The sequence below is a fragment of the Bactrocera neohumeralis genome, chromosome 5 (assembly GCF_024586455.1).
Source record: "Bactrocera neohumeralis isolate Rockhampton chromosome 5, APGP_CSIRO_Bneo_wtdbg2-racon-allhic-juicebox.fasta_v2, whole genome shotgun sequence".
Classification (NCBI taxonomy): Eukaryota; Metazoa; Arthropoda; class Insecta; order Diptera; family Tephritidae; genus Bactrocera; species Bactrocera neohumeralis.
Genome location: NC_065922.1, coordinates 75010520 through 75033183, shown reverse-complemented (window position 1 = coordinate 75033183; position 22664 = coordinate 75010520). Strand labels below are relative to the sequence as shown.

General features: G+C 33.4%; 4 protein-coding genes and 1 pseudogene across 12 annotated transcripts in view; 2 read left to right on the top strand and 3 right to left on the bottom strand.

Moving 5' to 3' along the window:
* Positions 1-15744, bottom strand: part of LOC126760304 (homeotic protein female sterile) — a 29707-nt gene extending 13963 nt beyond the window's left edge. The window contains exons 1-8 of one of the 9 annotated variants that reach the window (XM_050475836.1): positions 15288-15744; positions 14421-14668; positions 10999-11179; positions 9101-10898; positions 7283-8582; positions 7036-7206; positions 2584-2703; positions 1872-2003 (exon numbers count right to left, since the gene is read on the bottom strand). In XM_050475836.1, the coding sequence (XP_050331793.1) occupies positions 1872-2003; positions 2584-2703; positions 7036-7206; positions 7283-8582; positions 9101-10294 (2917 nt within the window). In that variant the 5' untranslated portion in view covers positions 10295-10898; positions 10999-11179; positions 14421-14668; positions 15288-15744. The other 8 variants (XM_050475843.1, XM_050475844.1, XM_050475845.1 and 5 more) reach the window with 8 other exon arrangements.
* A 436-nt stretch (positions 15745-16180) lies between these two features.
* Positions 16181-17413, top strand: LOC126760442 (28 kDa heat- and acid-stable phosphoprotein). The gene has a single exon (XM_050476077.1). It carries the CDS (start codon positions 16424-16426, stop codon positions 17003-17005), a length of 582 nt encoding a protein of 193 aa, XP_050332034.1. The 5' UTR covers positions 16181-16423; the 3' UTR covers positions 17006-17413.
* LOC126760441 (ribosomal RNA small subunit methyltransferase NEP1) lies at positions 17400-18588 on the bottom strand. Its single transcript, XM_050476076.1, has 2 exons — positions 18134-18588; positions 17400-18076 (listed from the first exon to the last, which is right to left on the bottom strand). Exons 1-2 carry the CDS (start codon positions 18320-18322, stop codon positions 17474-17476), a joined length of 792 nt encoding a protein of 263 aa, XP_050332033.1. The 5' UTR covers positions 18323-18588; the 3' UTR covers positions 17400-17473.
* A 64-nt stretch (positions 18589-18652) lies between these two features.
* LOC126760443 (NADH dehydrogenase [ubiquinone] 1 alpha subcomplex subunit 7) lies at positions 18653-19214 on the top strand. Its single transcript, XM_050476078.1, has 2 exons — positions 18653-18806; positions 18887-19214. Exons 1-2 carry the CDS (start codon positions 18747-18749, stop codon positions 19121-19123), a joined length of 297 nt encoding a protein of 98 aa, XP_050332035.1. The 5' UTR covers positions 18653-18746; the 3' UTR covers positions 19124-19214.
* Positions 19147-22584, bottom strand: LOC126760440 (cytochrome P450 4d2-like; annotated as a pseudogene).
* Positions 22585-22664: the final 80 nt, after the last annotated feature.

The window sequence follows — 22664 nt, the reverse complement described above, 5'->3', positions numbered from 1 at the left end:
AATTTATAGGATTACAAAACCGGCACTTGTAGTTTTAAGGATTCAAAATCTCAAGTTTGTTCAGTTCACCCCCTTTTTAATTTAACCTAATTTGTATCAAACAATTTTAAGATGTTTAGACGTCAACACTTTCCGAAAAGTAAAAAAAAAATAAAGTTCTCTTTTGTCTTTAACTTTACATTTTATATTTCTATATAATAGCAACGAAGCTACCCAAAAGTTACATTTCTATTAACCAAAACTAATTTTAAAAAAATCTTAAAAAAAAGAAGGAAACATTTAATTAAAGTATGCTAATTAAAATTAAAAAAAAAAAATTTAAAAAATAAAAAAACAAAAGTAAAAAAAATATTTAATAAAAAAATTAAACAACCTAAACTTTCTAAGTACTCTAAACATATTTTCCTTTATTTTTTAACATAGAATTTAGAAATTTCAGTAATTTTCTTTAACTGAAGCAAAACACTTGTGAGTAACTCGCTGCGCATGGTTGCATTTTTAATGTCTAATGACTTTTCATCAATACATATTAATACTTTCTGTACACACTTTTGCATTTAATTATATTTAAGATAGCTTAGCAGCAATTGCTAACTGTTCAGTTTTATTATATATTTTTTTTTGTTTTTTTTTTGCATACGATTTTTTTCTTGCAACAGTTGTTTCGTTTTTATACATTCAGGATTACCTACGCATTAATGATATAGGTTACCTAAAGGTTACTAATTTTTGTTTTGCAATTAAATTTAAGCACACGTTTGAAACACCATTTATCCATTCATTAGATAATATTTTTTGGTTTTTATAATTTGTTTTAGTGTGCAAAACACTTTATTTTTTGTTTGTTTTGCGAGAGCAAGTAAGCTCCCAAGACTTTGCTAAATGTGTAAGAGATAAAAAATAAATGCTTACGCTCGCTCTCTTTTCCTCTATTTCTCTCTCTCTCTCTCGAACTCGTTCTCTCGCTCTCTGATTGGCTGCCCCCAATACACAATTGCTTCACGATTTTTTCACTCGCATATTATATAAATAAATATATTTTTTTTGACTTGGGTTTCAAAATTGAAGACTTTTTTTCCAAAATATGAAAATACACTAATTTATAGCCACATGTGCTCAATAATTAAGTTTAAATAACTTTTTGCACATGTGGTAAACATCAAATTGTTAAATAATCAATATAATAATATAGTTATTTTATAAAAAAACAAAATCTTATAAAGAAAAATGTATAGTTCTTTTTAAATATGGCAAAAATACACACATCCTACTTGTAAAAAAAATTATATATAAAAAATAATAAATTAATCAAACAAATAAATAATAAATGAAAAAAATTAAAAAAAAATAAATTTAAAAAGATTAAAAAATAAAAAATTAAATATTAAATAAAAAAAAATAATAATAAGAATTAAAAAGTAATAATAAAAAAGGATAATAATTAAAAAAAAAATAATAAAAATATATATAAAAAAAATCATTAATTTCACTTTGATTCATTATTAATTTGTTAAATTTTTTTTTAATATTATAACCAAGTTGTATTCAGTTTTTTGTGTACTAATCTTTTTAATGTATCCAATATTTTTTTAATTTTTAATGGTAAAATATCTAGAGTTGTGTACTAAAAGCAATTTAGTTATGTACCAAAAATTGTTTCTAAACCACGAGTTTTACTAATTTTATAATTGAATTTAATAAAAAATAATAATAAATTTGTACCTATAAAGTAACTTTAATATTAATTATAAAGTAGCAAATGTGTATGAATTTTGCCATATTTTTAGCATTTACTTTTGCTATAAAACTTTTTTTCTGATATCTACAATAATAAGTATGTATAAGAAAAGTAATTAAAAACGCGTCCTAACCTGCTTCGCTATCACTCGAATCGCTGGAACTGCTGTCACTTGAACTGGACGATGATGAATCGCTAGAACTGGAACTGGATGAAAGGCGAGCCGTGGGCGGTGCGGCTTCCACTTTATTCGATGAGGATTCGTCTATAAATAATAGAAAGACAATTAATTAAATAAAATATAATAAATTAAATAAAATATAATAAATTAAATAATATATAATAAATTAGATAAAAATATAATTAAATAAATATATACCATTTTACATGATCTCTCAGATGTCTATCTCAATTAAAGAGTCCAATTTTTATAAATTTTTTATAATTTTTATTATTATTATTATATTTTTTTTTTATAAACTTCTTTAATAAATATAAATTACACTAGATAAAAGAAACTATGTAGCTCATTAAATTTTAAATTTATTTCTTTTATTTTTAATTTTTGATTCATTTTTTAATTTACTTTTTTATTTTATTTGAATTCAATTTATTTTATTTTTTATTTTTATTTAAATTTTTTATATTTATTTCATTTTTTATTTTTATTTTATATTAATTTATTTTATTTTTTACTTTTTATTATAATTTTTTTGTGTTTTATTATTATTTTTTTATGTATTTTCCCATTATTTTTTTTTAATTTTTTTTTTTTTTTTTTTTATTTTTAATATCATGCTTAAAAAATATGTGAAACACGAACAACAGCTTACGCGTAGACTTACCTTTTTTGGCCGTCTTCTTGCTGGTACCCAATTGACCAGTGACATCCTGCAGCCGCTTCTCCAATTCCTGCTTCTTCTCCGCCATTTGCTCATCTTTAGATTTGCCAGATGGTTTTTTATCTGCGATTATAAAGAGAGAAAGAGAACAATATTATGAATGTTTGTAGCTTTAAATAGGAAATATATATGTTTCACATAAAAATTATTTCATGGTTGTGTTAGTTTACTGCGCTGAGACTATTTTATTATTATTTAATTGATATTATGTTGCTATTGTACATTTCTATAGACAAACAACTTTTTTTTACAATTCTTCTTCAAATAATTCTAAAATTTACGCAATACTGAAAAATGTAGTACAAAATTAGGGGAATATTTTTTTTTTAGTTAAAAAAATTCAAATTTGTACCGCGCAACATTTTGTTAGTTGCCAAATCGACGCAAAGGAAAAATATAGCTGGTATATACTGTGTAGGTGGCACTACTTTTTGGCATACAAAATTAAACTAAAACATGCGAAGTTTATTTTGAGACTAATTGGCAATACAAAAGACAGCGTCTTTAAAAATTTAAAAAAGGTTTTTAAAAATCCAATTTTTTTTTTCATTTGAGAGTAATTAAAAAAATTTAATACATTTTTTTCACTTGAATGCAATTAAAAAAATTTAATATTTTAAAAGAAAAACTAAAGAAAATATCCAACCAAAAATGCACATAATTACTACTCAAGCCTCGTTTTCACATAAATCATGCAGTCAATTCAATATCATGTTTTAATCCGAAAAATTATATACAATGTAAGTTCGAACGTCTAAATGCAAAAAATGTAAGCAAAAATTATTTTAATTACATCAACCTGCTGTAGATATAAAAGAATTGAAAATAAAAAGCAAAACAACCGATTTAGACAGAGAACATAAAACGGCATAACAAAGCGTAACTACATACAATTGCAACAAAACAAACAATAAGCGTTTATGGTGGCCACAAACTAAAAATAAAGCCAGGTTTTGATTAGTGCAAAGCTTTAGTAATTGTTATATAGATTATAAAACAATCGATTTTTATTTTGCTTTAGTTAAACTTTTGTTGTTGTTTAGTTCATCCAATTAACACAGTCACTACTATATAATATTGAATTATTCACTGGATTTTCATTTTATTTTTTTCGCTGCATTTTTCTTGCGTTGCGCAACACATGTATGTATGTCATTAACTTAAACACAGATGCTTTTGCATTGCTTGGTCCTTTTCACATTTGAAAATTGAACATTTTATAGTAGGAAAATTATATATGTTTTAGTCACACATACAAAAAAATTATTAATGTAGGTGAGAAATACAACACACGCAAAAAAAGTTTTATTCGGGCAATAATTATATATAATTATAATAAAAATTATATACAATCTTATTAGCAATATAAAAATTAAGCTGCTTATTTGAAAATAATGCCAATTGTGCAGCTTTGACACATTCACTCAGCTGCCCGTCAATACTGGCTTAACCAGTGTGCCTTTTAACTTTTATCAAAAAATATATATTGAATTTTTGAATACAAAATAAAATAATAAATAAAATTTTTACATTTAAAATACTTTGCTCTAAAACTTTTTAAAAACTAAAATTGTATGAGATTTTTCAGTTTTTCACACTGAAGAAAATAATGTATGCTAAAAGAATGTATATAGATAATACATCCATATGCCTAAAATAATTTTTGTTTTTAATAAACATTTATTTAAAAAAAAAATTATCGAAAAAAGTTTCTGTTATCAAATTAAATCTTTTGTTAATACTGGCTAGTCGAAAAAGTCTTTTCGTATTTTGTATATCTCCAGTGCTGCCAATCAATTGTGTCATACCATAAGTGTTGGAAAAGTGAGATTTGAAACAAAAATTAAATAAGTTAAAATTTTTCAAAACTGAGTGAAAATGAAGAAATTTTATTAGAAATACGAGAAGACTTTTTCGACTACCCAATATTTTTATGTTAAAATTAATCACTATTTATTCTAAAAAATAAAAAAAAGAAGTTATAAAATAATAATAAACTTCAAGAGTAAAATTTTAATGAATATGTAACACAAATCACAAAATAAAAGCAAAAATATAAATGAAATTGAAATTAATAGATTTAAAAATTTATATAAAAAAAAAAACTAAAATAAAATAAATGAAAATTTAATGAAATAAAAAATAAATAAATTAAAATTTTTCAATTAAATGACAATTAAACATATTTCGTTAATCATTTACAATTATTTGTTCAATGAATGTCCCAAATTTATGAATTCAAATGAATGTTAAGAAAATTAATGAAATTGAAATGAATGTTAAAAAATATCAGAAGAAATAACTTAAAATAAAATAAATAAAAATTAAAAAATTGTAATTAACTAAAGTTAATAAACTTATCAAAAAAAATTTAAAAAAAAAATTGTTAAAAAAAAAAAAAAAATTTACGTAAAAAAAATAAAGTTCAAAATCTAATAAAAATAAACAAAAATAAATAATTACAAACATCATAATAAATATAAAAAAAAATAATAATTAAAACCAAAAAATTGTAATTAACTAACAGTTGTCACTTATCACAAAACATTTTCCACGATTGTTCCAAATTTACGAAAACCTAATGAAAGTTCAAAATCTCCTAAAACTACAAGATGGCATGCTTAGTGTTACAAACAAAAATAAATATAAAAAAATATATAATAAATAAAAAAACTAAAAGTATAATCATTTTAGTTTTTTAAAATAAAAATATAATAAACTAAAAAAAAATTAGATTTTTATATTTGTTTATATTTATTTATTTTTTATTTAAAAAAACTAAAATTTGTACATTTTTAGTTTTTTTTTTTTAATTTATTATATTTTATTTTTTTTATTTTTCTTTAATATTCAAGATTTTTTTAATTTTTTTTACATAATTAAAAAAAAAAAAACTTAAACGAAATATTAAATATAAATCGTTAAAACATATAAAAATTTAAATTTAATAAAATAAAAAAGCATTTAACAAAAATATAATTTACAAAAATCGTATGAAAGCTTAAAATCCGTAAAACTACAATGCTTCGCTTTTAGAACAAAAACAATAAATTAAATAAAAAATCACAAAACATTTGGAACATCAATAAAAAAAAAAAAAAATAAGACAAAATAAATAAAATAAAAAAATTAACAAAAACAATAAAAAAATTTTAAAGAATAAACAACAAAAATTAAGAAATATACAAAAACAAATAGCGCTGGTAACATAAAATAAAGTTACCATCTTTTTAATAATAAAATAAAATACATAAAAATAAATATAGCAAATAAAAAATATTAATTAAAAAAAAAAATAAATAATAAAAAACATAATAAAAGAATAATAATAATATAAAAATAAGAATAAAACACAAAATAATAATAATAATAATATAATAATCATAATAATATAATAATAATAATAATATAAAAATAATAATAATATAAAAATAAGAATAAAACACAAAAATAATAAAAAAAAATTAATAACAAAAATAAATATTTATTTAATAACACATTTACATTAAAAAAGAATCTATTTTCTGCGGTAAAAATTTCGAAACAAATAAAACACAATTGCAACATGTTATAACATAAAAAAAATTAACTTATTTACTCATACATATGTATGTATGTATTTGTAAAAAGCATATATATAACATAATCACAAAAAAACAAAATTTTTAAGAAAAAAAATATTATAAATATGTATAATGTTTGGAGCTTATGGCGAGCAGCATAAGTGAATGTATGCAAAACAAAGCTGTCGAACTAAATTATAAACGCGGAAAAATCTAGCAACAAAATTAACAACATTAAATATTGAACACATTCGAACCGGTGAAAGTTGAGCGAATGTAATTTCAATGTTATTCGCCTTGAAAGTAAGGACGCAAACAAGCATATTGTGCAACTAACGATTGTATCTGTGTGTATGTGTGTGTGTGTGTGAGCGCATTTGTGCATTTGTGAATGAGTGTGAAATGAAATGTATATGCGTATATGTTCATGTGCGTGTATATGTATATGAGCGCTATGATTTCTCTGTTGCAATACAAACTTATAAAACAACAAAAACAAATTTGTAACGGTTAAAACAGCGAAAAGGCAATAGCTATGTATAACGAATAATATTTATGAATCATTAAATAAATTCTTTGGCTTTTTATTTCATATGGCTTAAAGCAAAAGCTAATTCAAAATCATTTAACAATTGTTTCAGCTATTGAAGATTGCTTAGGATTTGTTGCTCTTGACAAAAATTAGCTTAGTTTATTTTTATTAGCACATTATTTATAAAATAAATTTGTTTTGTCCCTCTCTCTCTCTTTTTTCGCTTTTTCCAATTATATGGCATTATTATTTGTTGGTTTTGAATTTCTCTAGTAGTGCGTGTCATTGGGATAAACTTACAGTAGGGCTTACGAGTTTTTTTGCGTAGGCAGGATGCCACATAGCTTTCCAGTTCGCGCAGCGTTGACGGCTTCAATGTTTCGAAATCGATTTCGATCTCATCCGGATTGGAGTCGCGCAAAGAAGGCTCGCGATTTTGAATTATATGCACAACACGACCAAGCTTGTCACCTAAAAACACGAGATATAGAAAAGAAAATATTTAAAAAAAATTGCACAAAGCTGAGATATGCATTTCCTCATTTACCCGGCAGTTTATTAATATCCAACGATAACTGTCGTTTTTCATCGTACGACATCGGCTTGGCCGTGTCCTCTTCCTCTGAATCGAAATTCATCACCTGACTGGGCTTCTTTTTGTTGGTGCCGCGCGGAGCTGCACCGCCAGCACCAGCTGTCGCACCAGCGCCACCACCTGCGCCTGCTGCCGCTGCGCCGCCCTTCGCACGCTTATTGGCGCTCGCAGCGCCGCCAGCGCCAGGTGTGCCGCCACTGGCCGCGCCCGCTTTGGGACCGCGTTGACCCTTCACCTTATTGCCCTTGCCACCGGGCGTTACACCGACTGCTGCTGTGCCCGCTAAGCCTGCAGCTAACGGCGTACCCTTGACGCCCACCGGTCCAGCACCTAACTGACCCATCGCCATTGCGGCGGCTAAATCGCCACCATGCAAATTCGTGCCCGCCACTAGCGCCGCATTAACACCCACACCGGCGCCTACAACACCAACGCCACCGGTTTGTGCATGCGCGCCACCAACACCAGCCATCGTTGCACCAACCCCCACACCAGTGCCACCCTTCTTCTTTTCTTTCAACTTTTTCTTCGCTTTCTTCTTATTTGAGGCTTCCTCCATCAATTTGCGCATCTCCTCTTGCAGATCGAGTAGCTTGGCCTCCAGCAATTTCAGTTTCGCATTGCGCTCCTCATCCGAATTCGATTCGTTTTCCGTGTCTGAGGATTCGTCCGACGATGAATCGCTGCCATCACCAACACCACCAACGCCGCCTCCAACACCGCCACGTTTCGTTGTTGCGGAGAATGCATGGTGGGCAGCAGCTACGACCGCCGCAACAGCGTTGGCTACCGACTCGTCGGGTATATTAGCGTAGCGCATTTCGAAAACGTCCTGCAGCTTGCGACCCATGGCAACGACATCATGATCTGGCGGGTTATACTTATAGCAATTGGTGAATATTAATCGCACATCGGCGGCGAACTCGGGTGCGCTTTTATATTCGCGATTGTCCATTTTCTGCTTCACTGTGCCTAAATCCATCGGCTTCTTGATAATGTCGTGATAATCATGCAAACCGAGCAACTCGGCGTCGACGGGTTTGTAGAAGGGCCAAGCGTAGCCAGAGTGTTTTTTCGAAAACAGCTCTTTGAGGATTTCATTGCATGATTTAAGTGCGTCCGACAGCTTTTCTTTATTCTTGACTACGCCGGGAACGCCGCCAACACCGCCGGCTACGCCCATGCCGCCAGGCGCCATGCCAGCGACGGCCATCGGCGACAAGGGATAAGCGGATCCTTGGAATGTGAGATCCTGTACCAATAGGGAAGTAAAGAAAAAGAGAAATAGTAGAAGTGTAAACTGATTTGTTGCATAATATATTTTACATTTTCCTATTGAACATCGTAAGGCATATACAAACTAAAATGTAAATAAAAGGAGGCGCAGCGCAATAGCATGATGAGTATTTTTTCTTTCGCATAACCAATGAGCATACGCGATTGATGGCCTTACCAATAAGAAAAAAGAGTAAATAGAAGGTGTGGCGAAGAAAGACAGGAAGAGGTTAGATTAGAGTCGAAATAAAAATTTAAAATAAGGCTAAAATATATTTAAGCAAAAAAGTACAAAATTTAGTGTCAACAGACTTTTTAATGCTATATGAAAATTAAAAAAAATATGAAAATCAGTTTTAAAGAAAAAAATGTATACCCTGCACGCTAGTTGCGATTTTTAAACTTCAAATGTAATATTTTCACGAAAAAGCAAGAAAAATACAAAGGACCATCTGCAACTCTGATTTCACTCTCAGCCAGCGAGCGCTCGCCTACCTTTTTATTCATTACCTGTCGACTGGATTCGCGTCTAGTTGCGATTTTGGCGCTCTTGGAATCGATTTGCGCATAAGGTGCCATTTCAAATGCATTCGCAGTCGGCGTCGTTGTATCGGCCTTTCGTTTAACACCCTTCTTCATTTTCGCCGGCTGTTGTGGCGGTATTACTGCATCGGCTGTGCTATTAACACTGCTGTGATACGCGGATAGTACGGCAGCGCCAACGGCAGGTGTTGAGTTCGGTGCACCACCAATACCACCGCCCGCCGTATTCACACTGCCGCCGCTGGCGTCGAGTAACGATGAATTTACTGCACCGGTCGCATTTACAGACGCCGCTAACGCGGCATTAGCACCCACCAAGGAACCACCAGCTACACTACCAGCTGGTAATATACCACCTGTAGGTAGTACTGTTGCGCCGGCCGTTATTAACGCTGCACCCGCACCACCAACAATGGCGGTAGTTGTTGTATTTGTGCTGCCGGGAACTGTTTGCGGTGGCATTGTCCCAATGGGTGGAATGGCGGGTGTAGTTGTTGCCGTTGCGCCACCGCCAGTCGACGACACTGTGCTGCTCAGCGATGAGTGTGGACGTGCGGGTGCTCGAGGTGTACCACCTGTAGCGGCGGTGGCAGCGGCTTTAGTCGCTGCTGAACCGGTGGCAGGTGTATGTAGCAACGCAGAGCTGGGTGTGGCTGGTTTACCGGCTGGACGTGGTTTCTTCTTGCCACCTTTCGGTGTCACAGGCTCCAATTCGATTTCTTCCTTAGGCATGGCTTCGATTTTCTGCAGGAAGACCTTTTCTAATGTTTGGCCCATAACAACAACATCTTCACCAGGTTTATTGTAGACATAACAATTGGTGAACATTGTATTGAAGTCCTGTATGGCTTCTTTGGCCGACCAATAGTAGTTGTTTTCCAAACGTTTCTTTATCGTACCCATGTCCATTGGATGTGTGATAATCTTATGGTAATCGGGCAGGTTAAGTTTTTTTGCATCGACCGGTTGCTGGAATGGCCAAGAGAAATGATGTTTCCAAATTGCTTTCATCACGGTTTTAATGAGATACTGCAGTTGATTTGTGTTGCGACCGGGTCGATCAGGTGGTGGTACGGTTGGGGGTTGCACGATGCCGTTAACCGGCTCTACGTACGGTTCATCGCGTGGCGGCGGATCCTGCGGCATGTTTAAGCTTTTGTACAGCACACACCCACACGCACACTAGCAGAACGTGAAATTTTTTTGCTTTGTTAATACTCGCGTGTGGGCGTTAGGTGGTTTATTGACGTCTTCTACGCAATTCGTAAATAAATAACAGGAACAGCTTTTTTTTTGCGTGATATTGCTGAGTGTGTACGAATTTTTTTGTTTTTTGTGTGAACACTATATAAAACGAGTTGTCTAATGTGGTACCGAAGTGAGACTTTATTTTTCTATATAGGGAAGATGCTACGGACTACTACGTTGTATACAGACAATGACTTCTTGTTAATGATTGTGGCTGATTTTGGGCAGTCTGTACAGCCTACGCAGTTCTTCCCCTTTATGTCTACCGACTATCTAAATAAATTTTGCTTGTAGTATTTGCTTTCTTGCGTTTCCGTATAGTGAACGTACTCAAATCCTCTTTTGCAGTCTAGTATTGTGGTAATAGATTAGTTTAAAGGTAGCTCTCGATCCTTCCGTGCTTTGAAATAATATTCTGCGAATTGATTTTGCTACTAATGTTGATGTGATTTTTGTTGCTGCTGTTGTTATTGAACGCCGCATCTTATAGCAAGTTGAATAACTAATTAGGGAAAGAGACGAGAAAATTAAGTTTAGAAACAAATGTCCTCATAAATTTATCACATAAACTTAAAATTTTACGATATGTACACAAGACTCACCATACATTTAAAGCAACAGAAGTAGAATTCGGGATCAGCTTGTGAAACCGCACATTTTTCCGCTTTGTCCGTTTTTATGCTCACACGAAGTATTTTCACGTACTTAAAAAGTTGGAATTGTACCTTTTGCAATTTATCTAGTTAGAATCATACAGCCCAATTCAATTGTGGAGCATTAAAACTGTAATTAAAGAAATAAAAAATATTTATTTAAAATGTTTGCTGTTGCAACTAAAAACAGTAGTGATAAAAGTGTTTAAAGAGAATAAGAGGTGTTTTACGAAAATACCATCAAGTTTTCTTGCAAGAACTTCATTCTGATCGTTCAGCTAAATGCTATAGTAGTCCGATCTAAACAATTCCTTCGGAAATTGTATTGTTGCCTTGAAGAGTAATTCATGTCAAAATTGACAGAAGATACCTTGTCAAATACAAAGTCACGCTGTATACATTATATATACATATACATTTTTATATGAAAAATACATATTAATATAGTGCATAGCCATAATAAACCCATAAAGGAATTTTAATTTATTTAAAAATGTATTTTGTTAGCACATATCCTCCCCTGAGGATTTGTGACCTTATATACAATTAAACCATCACCTCATCAAAGCAAATAATATACATATATAGTAATTGCAAAAGGCAGACAATATTTATCGAATTCCATTTTATACTCGCAAACGCGCTAGACAGGCGACAGCAGCCATGCAAACGAAACACTTAGCAACAACAAGCAAAGCACAACTTTTCCTATTGCTACCAATAACGCAAACAAAATTTAATTTCGCGCTTTTTTTTAAATAATTATTTATGTGAAATGCAACGAAAATAACCAATAGGCGTCAACCAATCAAACATTACGGCAAGTCAGACAGCAACAATCACACATCCAAGGGCGCATAAACACACGAATTAATTAACACTAAAGCTCATACATACATATGTATACTCGCATACATAATTACATAGATGTGATGTGCTCACACCAAATTTACACACTGCTCATACGTAACAAAACAAGTGAAACTACACAAAATAATTATAGGAAAACAAAGAAATTAATGAAAAAATATAGCGAAACGCGATGCATAACACAAAAACATTGGTAGTAATAGGAAACGCAAAATATAAGGCGACGTTGACAATTTTCAATAATGTCACGAATAGCCGGCTTTGAAATATGTTAAAAGCATACATATATTACTAACAAATAATTAATACTAAAGATTGTTTTTAACGTCTGCTAGTACCGCAATAGCTTGAAGTAAAGCATCGAACAAAAGGCGATGCAACGAAAATGTAGGAAAGCAAAGGAATGGTTTACTAGTAACCAACAAATAATATATTTTGGCGCAAACTTTTGACATATCTCGATTTAATATTGGCAGAAAGTCTTGCAATAATTTAATAAACAAAAAAGTAGCTTTTGGCAAATTGAAGCCTGATACGAATGTTTCAAATGCAATTCAAGTGCAAATAGCTGGAAAAAATAATTATATACATACTCAAATGCATTTTTTGTTGAATCAAATGTGTATCTTCGAATTTGAATTTTTTTTTATAAAAATGCATCCGCCAGATACTTTGCCGCTGCATATCATGTGTACTAACATTACCGCTACCACAGAGCAGGATGGCAATATTTGTCATTAAAAAACAAAAATACATACATCATCTTCTTTTAGCACTTGATTTTGCATATGACACATTTTACGCCATAAAACAATATAGAAAAACCGATAGACAGCGCGCACGAGCGCAATACGCACGTACCATATAAATATGCATACATACCAACAAATGTATACAAGCACGAATATTTGAGCAGAGAGTTCGGTGTGACAGAAAGCCGTTCATTCGAATATGGAAAAATTACGATGCTGCCAGATCAAATGTAGAGTCAGAATCAATTTTTACAATTTGCATAAACATTAATTGACACAGTAAATAATTTTCGAAAATAGGTGGATGCATACGAATAGTACTGACCTTTTACTTAAAATTTGACAATTAATCGTTTGTCATTATTGTCTTCTTTACAAAAAACAAAATAAATAAATAAAAGTAAAAATCAATTTATACCCGCACATATTTGAAAAGCATAAGTTGAGTGGGACAAACAATTCGGCAACACCGCTACCTCTAGACGATGACAAACCGCAGCAGCAGTGACACCGAAATGGCCGCACGATTCATTTTTGTACAGTAGACAACGCTTCGGCCAAGTTCGGAACTGCCGTCACCTTATTGTTGTGGTTGCATTAGCTACCAATGACACTACTTTGTTTCATTCGTTTGGGTGGTTCATCTCGTATGTTCTCATACGTTTTCTTCGTCCACTTTTAGCCGTACTCGCTAAACTCAACATACTACTGTTTGCTTTGCCTCTCGTTCGTTTTTATATGAACGAAATTAAACTCGTTTCGTTTCACGAGCATAGCGCCACCACTGCCACTCACAAAAATCAAGGTAACACTCCACTACCACCAACACACGTCGTTCAAGTTCGAACTCATCGTCGCGCACCAACGAGAGGAAGTGAAATTTTTCATTCAATTCATGCCCAAAAATCTCACACACTCGCTTCCCATGCAACTTTATGTGCAAAATTACCTAATAAAAAACATTGTTTTCAACAAGTTTTTACTAATAAATTGTGCAGCGTCATTTCCAGTACTGTTAATTCAAACAAATTTCTATGTAATTTTACTAAATTAACACAAAAACTTATTTGCAAAAAACCTACTTCGCTTCGTGTCTTTCCACACACACAATTTACACAGAAGCAAAATGAACGACGGACGTGATGGATGAAAAGTGAAAAAGTTACAACAAAAGTACGAAAGGTGTTTAAATGACATACGAGTAAATGAACTAGCCTATAAGCATGCCATAAACCCATTACAGTAGCTATCACGCTCATACCACAGGAATTAGCACATATTAGCGGAATGTGAATAGCAAACACACGGTTGCATCTATACCGAAAGAGATAAATAGTTATTTAACAAGGCGAGAAATTCGAAATCGAAAGCATGAGACGCTTTTGGAACTATCGTCTGGAGCCGAAGTAACGAGCACACTAGCCGGATCGCCTTTGAAATCAATCAAAGAAATTCATACAATATAACAATTATGCATTCCAGCACGACAAACAAAGTTTCAAATCCAAAAGTGCTTAAATGACCAATTGGTATAATAAGGTTAGAGTTTTTCTATATGAAATTTAAGAGCATTTTTTAGCAAAATTGGCCAATAGCTACTCAAAATCTAAAAGCTAATGTGTATACACTTCATAAGTGCTTTCTATAAGAATTGGCGCGCGAAAGTGTAAGTTGCCGCTAAAACTGTTCCAAAAAAAATAAAAACTAATCGGTAGCAATAGAAATAAAAGCTTGGCTGCAATACATTACCTGCTTTCGCAATTTTAGGTCCTGAATTTTTGTGTGCTAAACGTAGTTATTTTCGTACACATAATACTTGTATGTATCAAGGTTTTTTTGTTATTATTATATTGTATCGGTTAATCCGATAATATTTGTTGAGTTAGTATCTATCTTTACACTCGGATATATTTTAATGAACTTTAACTATGCACAAGTTGGAACTTTTCTTCAACACACTTAATGTTGTTGGCAAATTAACGTTGCTGTGCACTTTGCTACATAATGAAACAAGGATATGAATGAAAACAAATAAATTGTGTATATAACAGAGATATATTATACAACATCAACACTTCGGTCACTATATAAAATGGAGCCGCATTATTATTGCTTTAACACATTTTGACTGTTGCTACGTTTGCCATTGCCACTACAACGGTCATTCCTGCAACCCGTAGAACGCACCCACTTTTACACAACCGAAAAACAACAACGATAATAATAATAAAAAAAAATATGAAGATTCACGAGGTATTAACACAAAACATATACACAGCGATACATAGTAAACGACACATTAGCCAGCCAGCAAATAGGGCTCATCACAGTGCCAGTGGCAGTGGTAGCAGTCGCCGCCGCACTACCGCCATTGACAACAACAACGTAAACCGAGTGAAATTTTCTTCAATCTTTTCTTCTTCTTTTCGGTACTCTTTCGTATTCGCGTAGTTTCTGCTTCTTCCCACTACGGCAAGAATTGGTGCTTCTGTTGATTGTTCAGCGGAGTCGCATTTTTTCAAACACAATTTTTTGCCACTAAATCTACCCGCACACACAGAATTTCAGAAGCCAATGCTTAAGCATATATTTAATTGCAATTTTTTCACAAATTACCTTTTATTTAAACAATTTTTACCATATATTTTTGCAATTTTCTGCACGTACGCGTTATGATCGAGACGCGCGTTTGCAAGCCGTCAAATATACAATTTTCGAACTAAAACGCGCATATAACGATTTCACTTGTCTAATTGTCATGACAATGCTGGACACTCAAGAGGGAAAGAGATAAATAACTATTATTGCTGACATTAACCTACGTGTGTGTACTAAAAACGAAAACGAAACAAAATGGCTGTCACAGCACAAGATTTGGAAATGAAATCAATTTCGTTGTGTAGGCATTACAGCTAAGAAAATTTGCCATTATTTAGTAAATGCACTTTTCAATATACATGTATGTATATATTTTTTTTTTATCAAATTCTAATAACTTCGACAAGCTTGTTGCAAAAATATCATAACGTTCGAATTTGCGATAAACACGCAATGCACTTCATGACAACGAATTTATTTCATCACAGCGAGCAAAAACAATCCCAATTGCAGGGTGACTGTGAGTAATAGTTAAACGTTGGAGTAATTTAGAGTTTGTTTTTAGCAAGATTAGCACTTAAGTACTGCAATTAAATATTATTTAATTACAATTGGGTGGTAGGTAAACTGTTAAACAGAATTTGTTTGATAACATTAGATTATTAATATCTTAATATCTTTTTCATTTACAATCCCAAGTGGACTTTATTCAAATATAAAAAATTAATATTAGCCCCTTAATTTTCAAAAATACTATTATGAGAAAAATTTTAAAGACTTACTATAAGATGTATAAGCATCTAGGCATACATTTCTAAAGAATTTAATATTTAGAACTGTAAAAAAAGTTTTGTGGTTTCTTCGTACCGCGGCAACCTTTTTCTGCTTTTTCAATTCTTATTTGACTGGAAGGCTATCATGATGAACTGTCAAGAAAGCAACTAGAATCTGTACAGCAATTTGCTACTAGGAATTTATCATAATCGCAAGTGGATACGTGCAAAACCTCAAAAACATTGTGTACACTCTTTTTACTTTGTAAAGAGTTTTATTTGCAACTTCCCTAGATAATTTTGCAATAAAATAATATTTGCCGTTATCAGCACACTTTTACACAAATAAAGCGCCACCGATAGACGAGCCATAGCTGTAAAATGCCACGCGGAAAATACGTAAATCACAAAGGTAGAAGCCGACACTTCACATCACCCGAAGAGTTGGCCAGTGCCCGAGATGAGTCCAGCGAAGAGGAGACTGAGTCGGGGGATGAGAGTGATAACGCCGCAGCAGGTACTAGTAAAGCTGCACGCGCTAAACCAAAGCCACGAGCCAAGAAGACAAGTGGTGGTGGTGGGAGTAGCAGTGAAGAGGATTCCGATGAGGAATCGTCCGAAGAAGAAGACGATCGTGATGCACGCAAAGGTGTTGCTTCACTCATTGAAATCGAGAATCCAAATCGTGCTACAAAGAAAGCAGTACAAAAACTGACCAATTTGAAATTAGAAGAAACGACGCCTTCTAAGCCCGAGTTGACACGACGTGAGCGTGAACAAATCGAAAAGCAAAAGGCGCGTGCGCGCTATGAAAAATTACACGCAGCCGGCAAAACGACAGAAGCAAAAGCGGATCTCGCACGTTTGGCGTTGGTGCGTCAGCAACGCGCTGAAGCAGCAGCTAAACGTGAAGCTGAAAAGAAAGCTCTGGATGATAAGAAGTCACCAGGTAACAAGGCTTAGGGAAACTTTTGACTGCCTGGTCACCTACCTAGGAACGCGGCAATCCGTAACTGGTTTTAACTTTTTTTTATTAATAATTTTTTATTTGATTTGAATGCAGTAGCTGCTCATTTGTGTGACGAGCAGAATTCGTTTTATATTGCCGGAAAAAACTCAACCCATCCACTAATTAATATATTACAATCTTATTACATTTTACTAATGCAACAAATTCAATGAAATTAAATAGCAAAGGGTTATTAATTGCAAAACTCGGCGTTTTAGTAAAGATCTATATGAAATTCGTAACGGTAGAAACTGAAAAGCCACGACATGGTAACACGTTACAACTGCTTGTTAGAATTGTATGCATATTGAAATGACCAATACTAATGAATGAATAAAGCTATAAAAATGCTGTTTTGTAAATTTTTTATTTTACTTAATTACTAAGTAAAGTTACTTATAAAAATACAAAGTTATGCAACATCAAACAACACCCCAAACTTCTTCAAAGGCACTGCACAACTTGCTACAAGCAATTGCTGCTGATAATGGATAATTACTAATCGAAAATAAGCCCTCCGAATAGTCGGGATTGAGCACCCCATGTGCGAATGCACCCACAATCAATGCGATGGGTTCTTCAGCAAGTTCTTCTGTGTTTTCGTCTTTCTCTTGAATTCTAGGTACCAAATCTCTGCAATTGGCCACCAGTTTCCCCGAGAAAGACATTGCGTACTTTTTGCAACCTACAGGCAAATGGTCCGTTATTGGATTCTTTATAACCTTCATCAACATTGCGGAGGTGTCACTAGCGCGAACTGAGAACTTATGTAACAGTTGTACCATCAAGCCCGCAAAACGTTTAAAAGTACGTGGTATACGTGTTTGAGGATTAATTTCTATTAGCACATTTTTCTCAGTGCGTACATACACTTGCAATAAACCAGCGCGATTTAAAGGCGAATCGAAAAGCATTAACAAGCATTGATGTGTTATATCGGGTCGGCATTTACCGGGATCACGGTTGTTTTTGCGTAAAATATTCTGATGATCATCACAATTAAGTAGCTCGAACACCCTGCCGACCTAAAATCACAAGTATTTGTTAATGCCTTTTCTTGGTAAAATATAACGATTCCATACCTTTACTGTCTCTAATTGTGCACCTTCTAATATAATTATCAACCGTTTTTCCAGCCCTCGTATGTGTGTTGTCTCCAAATGTTTTTTCTTCAAATCAAATTCAGGATCATCCTGCTCAACCGGGCCTTGAAACTTGCGTTTTCTTTTAACCCCTTTGGTATTTTGACTATCAAATTTATTGCCACCCATCCTTTTACCGTTTAATTGGTTTTGTCGTTTAAAAATTATTAGCCAACACTTGTTTATAGTTTATTATTACAATTTATTTACAGTATAGTATCGCACGTGTGTTGTGAAAAAGTGCTTCCATATGTAAGCAGAAAAAAACGTAAACAAAATACGATGAGGAACCGAAGTGTCAAACAAAAATCAATGAATGAGTGTAGTACAGGGTGTGCTTTTTCTATAAAAAAAATCAAGGTATTTATAAGATATTTTATGTTTCTTAAAAATAAATGACAGGCTGTAGATATTATTGAAACAGCTGATTGCAACTGTCAAACACGACTATTCCACTTGTCACTTGCATAAAATAAATAACATTTATTTAAACGCTTCTATCTGTGCTTCTACCAAATTAAAGGCATACAAACAATAGTGCAAATAGTTAAAAATGGGTGCAAGACGTGATGTTGCGACACTTCTTCAGCGTGTGCGGGCTTTCCTGCTGGGAGTGAGTTAAAATTTTGTGTCTCATGCACTTATCTACATCCGCAAACATTATATAATACTACCCATAATTTTCGCTTTTAGCGTGAGCATACTTTGGCACTGCGTTTCGAGGAAGGTTTAGCTGATCGCACCCAACCACCCCCAGACGTGCCTGGTGGTCCAGCACATTTAATAGCTGCTAATCTCTACTGCAAACGTGATCCCCGGCGAGAAGTGCAACCACCTATTGATCTTGTAAAGCAGCAGTTGCTGGCTGACAAGGGAAGCGATAAAACTGAAAAGTTACCAACACCTGGACCAGTTTATCACTGGGATTAAATTTTGTTAAAAACAAATTCGAGTTGAAATTTTCGTAAATTTTGTTTGGAAATATGCGTGGATATACATACATATAAAAATATTGACTTCATTAACTTTGTTTTGAAAGGACTGAATTTCGCTTACGAAAACTTATTTGCCAACCCGTTTTTGATATTAATACAACTCTCACAGTCGGTACAACGTCATCGCCTAATGGTAGCAGCTCAAATAGATGTATGATACGAACAATAAACGCTTTAATTTCAAGTATAGCAAAACGTTGTCCAATACAATTCGAGGCCCAGCACTAAATGGCATAAAAGCAAAGGGATTTCCATGTACTTCACGTTCTGGTAAAAACCGATGTGGCTGCGGAAAGTATTCGGCATCATTTTGCATTTCATAAATTGTCAAGACAACGCTAGAGCCTTTAGGTATGCAATTGCCATCTAAAATACAAATATGTAGTAATAATAGCACACAAGTTACCAAAAGCATTTACCAATGTAAAAATCTTCCATAATAGTGCGTCCTATATATGGCATAGAAGGATACATGCGTAATGCCTCCTTGATAACTTGCTCTGTATATTTCAATTGCATTAGTTGACGTTGTGTAAGTGCCTGCTGCGTATTTGTGCCTATCTTTTCAACAATTTCAGCATAAAGTTTAGATTGCACATCTGCATTTCGGGAAATACAATAGAGCGTAAATAATAGCGCACTTTTTATTGTATCATGACCCTCAAACATGAAGGTGTCCACTTCTTCGCGTATATCAGTGTCGGTTTGTGGTTTCCCATCGATTGTGGCAGATAGTAAGACATCTAGTAAAGCCTGTCGACACTTGATGCCGATATCTGAAGAGTCAAGGTAATAATAAAGTATCGAATGCACCGAAGCTATAATACACCTCACAAATAAAAAAATTGCTCACAAATAAATTTCGCGTGTATATAAACAGCTATTTACGAGTATATACATAAGTACATATTTTATAGGGTCCCGTTCATTTATGTAGGTTCCGGTGGTATTTCAAGTGCTGCCAAATTGAAAAAATAGAAAACTTCGCGTTCTGCTCAGTTTGCCACTTTTTATTTTTAATTATTTGTTTTTTATAATCTCGCAACAAAGTTGCTAAGGAGAGTATTATAGTTTTGTTAGTTTTTCCTTTGTTTTTTGTTTTTTTTTTTTTACCCGTTTGAAAATGTTTCTTCTCGCTAATAATTTGAAATTTCGTCTTGTCTAAATGCAACTCATTATATGCATAATGTGGCAGCACTGCTACAATGTCATTTCCGTTGTAACTGTAACTTGGCGCAAAATAATTTTCATACATACCGCCATGTTCCTCCTGCTGGTTTTTAGCGACTTCAGTTTGCTGTTTTAATATTTCCTCACGTCGTGCTTTAATAATACGCTCCGTGAATCTATGCAAGGCTGCCGTCACAGCAAAATGTTGCTGAGCCAATCGTGATGCCAGGAGCTGAAAAACCCATTTAGGCCGGTAAGGTATTGTAACATAACGTTTGACTATGATGCGTTGCATGCTAAAAAGATTCGCTGCTAAATAGCAAACCGATAACTGTAATAAAACGCTTACTTTTTCAGTAACCTCACATATTCACAATTTACATCGGTTTGCACATTGATACGCACACCCATCGCACTTTCACAGATCACATCTAAGGTCGCTAATGCCACCGCGTCCTCTATATCCAATACTTGTTCGCCATCTGCAAACTTTGCCAAGTTGCGTGTTAGAATTTGTGCTTGCTGATCGAATATGCTAACGAAATCTTCGAGTATGCTAAAATGAAATGTTGGCGTAATAAAGCGCCGTCGACTGAACCACTTGGCACCATAACTAATGAGTAATCCGTCACCTAACCAATCAGTGAGTAAACTATACATACGATTCTTGCGTATTTCAGTGGAGTGGCTCAATATCGCTTGTATATAGCGCAGTTTGCTTATAAACATGGCGTGCACGTGCAACAACCAGAAGCGTGTGACGCGTCCAAAGCGATTTCGTATATAACGACTAGACAGAAGCAGTTCTAAATACAAAACACAACTAAAGCAAATAGCAAAACAACCACAACACCACAACAACTCAACAAACAACTAACCATCAGGTTGTAACTGCTTGCCAATCCAAATACATCCCGTTTCCAGCAATAATCAGCAAACAAACACAGCGCTACAAGGAATAATAGTGTTAACAACAACATTGCACAAAGAGCGTTGAGTGAGTAATAAATTGCATTTCACTACGTTCCTGTTAAAAAGTAGTTGAGCTAATTGCTAATTTGCGATTTAAAATAATTTCCGCTTTGTAACTTTTTGTAAAGTGAAATAGTTTGTTATGTTTTTAAGTAGTCATAACCTTTGATACCTTGATTCGATGTTTGCCGTTTGCTATACTTACAGTAAATGCCATCAGCTGCAGAATAATGCAAAAAACAATTGAAATGTTATATACAGGGTTGATCAGGAAATTAATAGGACTGATTTTCTTCCGGCGCGAATGTACTTCGGAGCGTGCGCGCACCGACTCACATCGTCTTTCTTATGAACAGCTACCTAACCAATGTAACGATTGGTGCAATAATTTTTTTTAAATCGACTCAGTCCTATTACTTTCCGGACAAACCCTACATGTATATATGTGTATGTCTACCAAGTGACATATACATATGTATGTATAGAATCAGCAAGTTCAAGGCCATCACTGCATCTCATAATCTGTTATATTCACTTGTGTATTTCTAAAACTCTATTTTTTACTTCATAATCGAAAGTACAGGTATTTGAGAATATTCTTAAAAAATTTAAAATTGATTCGGAAAATAGTTTCGGAGATAGAGATACGTTAGTACAATTTTTGAACTCAGTGTAATCAGCTCTCATAAGATTAAACATGTTTTACTCGAAACACTATTTTCAAAATGGGTGAGAAAACTTTCTTTTTCAAAGACCTGTCGAATTCTTTAATTTTGACTTCGAGAAGAATCATCGCTTTTCTAAAAAAATTGACCTATACCGATTATTGTAACCTCAGCACCATAGTTTAACTATTTTTCCTACCATGAACTCTACATTGTAACTCCAATGTTAAAGTTTTCATTGTTGTTGTTGTAATAACACCGAAATAATTTGGAGACATGTTGCCGAGTTGACAGCTTTTGGCCTGATTAAAATCCGAATCCATTCCGTTTACGTAGGCCCGACTGCCGCGTGAACAGACTGCGCTCGACGTCCTCTAATTTTTTACGTAAATTATTATCTAAACAAACCAAACGGTCGCTGACGGTAATGTCTATTCATTAGGAAATACCACTTTTCTAAACGAGGCTGCAATTCGAACTGCTGTCTTAGTGGAAATCACTTCTACCTGAAAGACACCGCAGTGATCCGTTAGCCTAAAACTACGTTTTTTGGCGAGTTCCTCCTTCCTGTTTTCTAAAGGCCATCACTTTTCAATTAATATCAGACTATAAAACAATCTACAACCCATGAAATTCTAAGTTTTATATAAATGGTCCTTATAAAGTCTT

What these genes read in the sequence shown, in the direction of transcription:
- LOC126760442 (XM_050476077.1), top strand. Translation starts at nt 16,424, where the DNA reads ATGCCACGCGGAAAATACGTAAATCACAAAGGTAGAAGCCGACACTTC.
- LOC126760441 (XM_050476076.1), bottom strand. Translation starts at nt 18,322, where the DNA reads ATGGGTGGCAATAAATTTGATAGTCAAAATACCAAAGGGGTTAAAAGA. An exon ending in CACAATTAGAGACAGTAAAG is followed by an intron (nt 18,077 to 18,133) that starts GTATGGAATCGT and finishes TTGTGATTTTAG; the next exon opens with GTCGGCAGGGTGTTCGAGCT.
- LOC126760443 (XM_050476078.1), top strand. Translation starts at nt 18,747, where the DNA reads ATGGGTGCAAGACGTGATGTTGCGACACTTCTTCAGCGTGTGCGGGCT. An exon ending in TGCGGGCTTTCCTGCTGGGA is followed by an intron (nt 18,807 to 18,886) that starts GTGAGTTAAAAT and finishes TTTCGCTTTTAG; the next exon opens with CGTGAGCATACTTTGGCACT.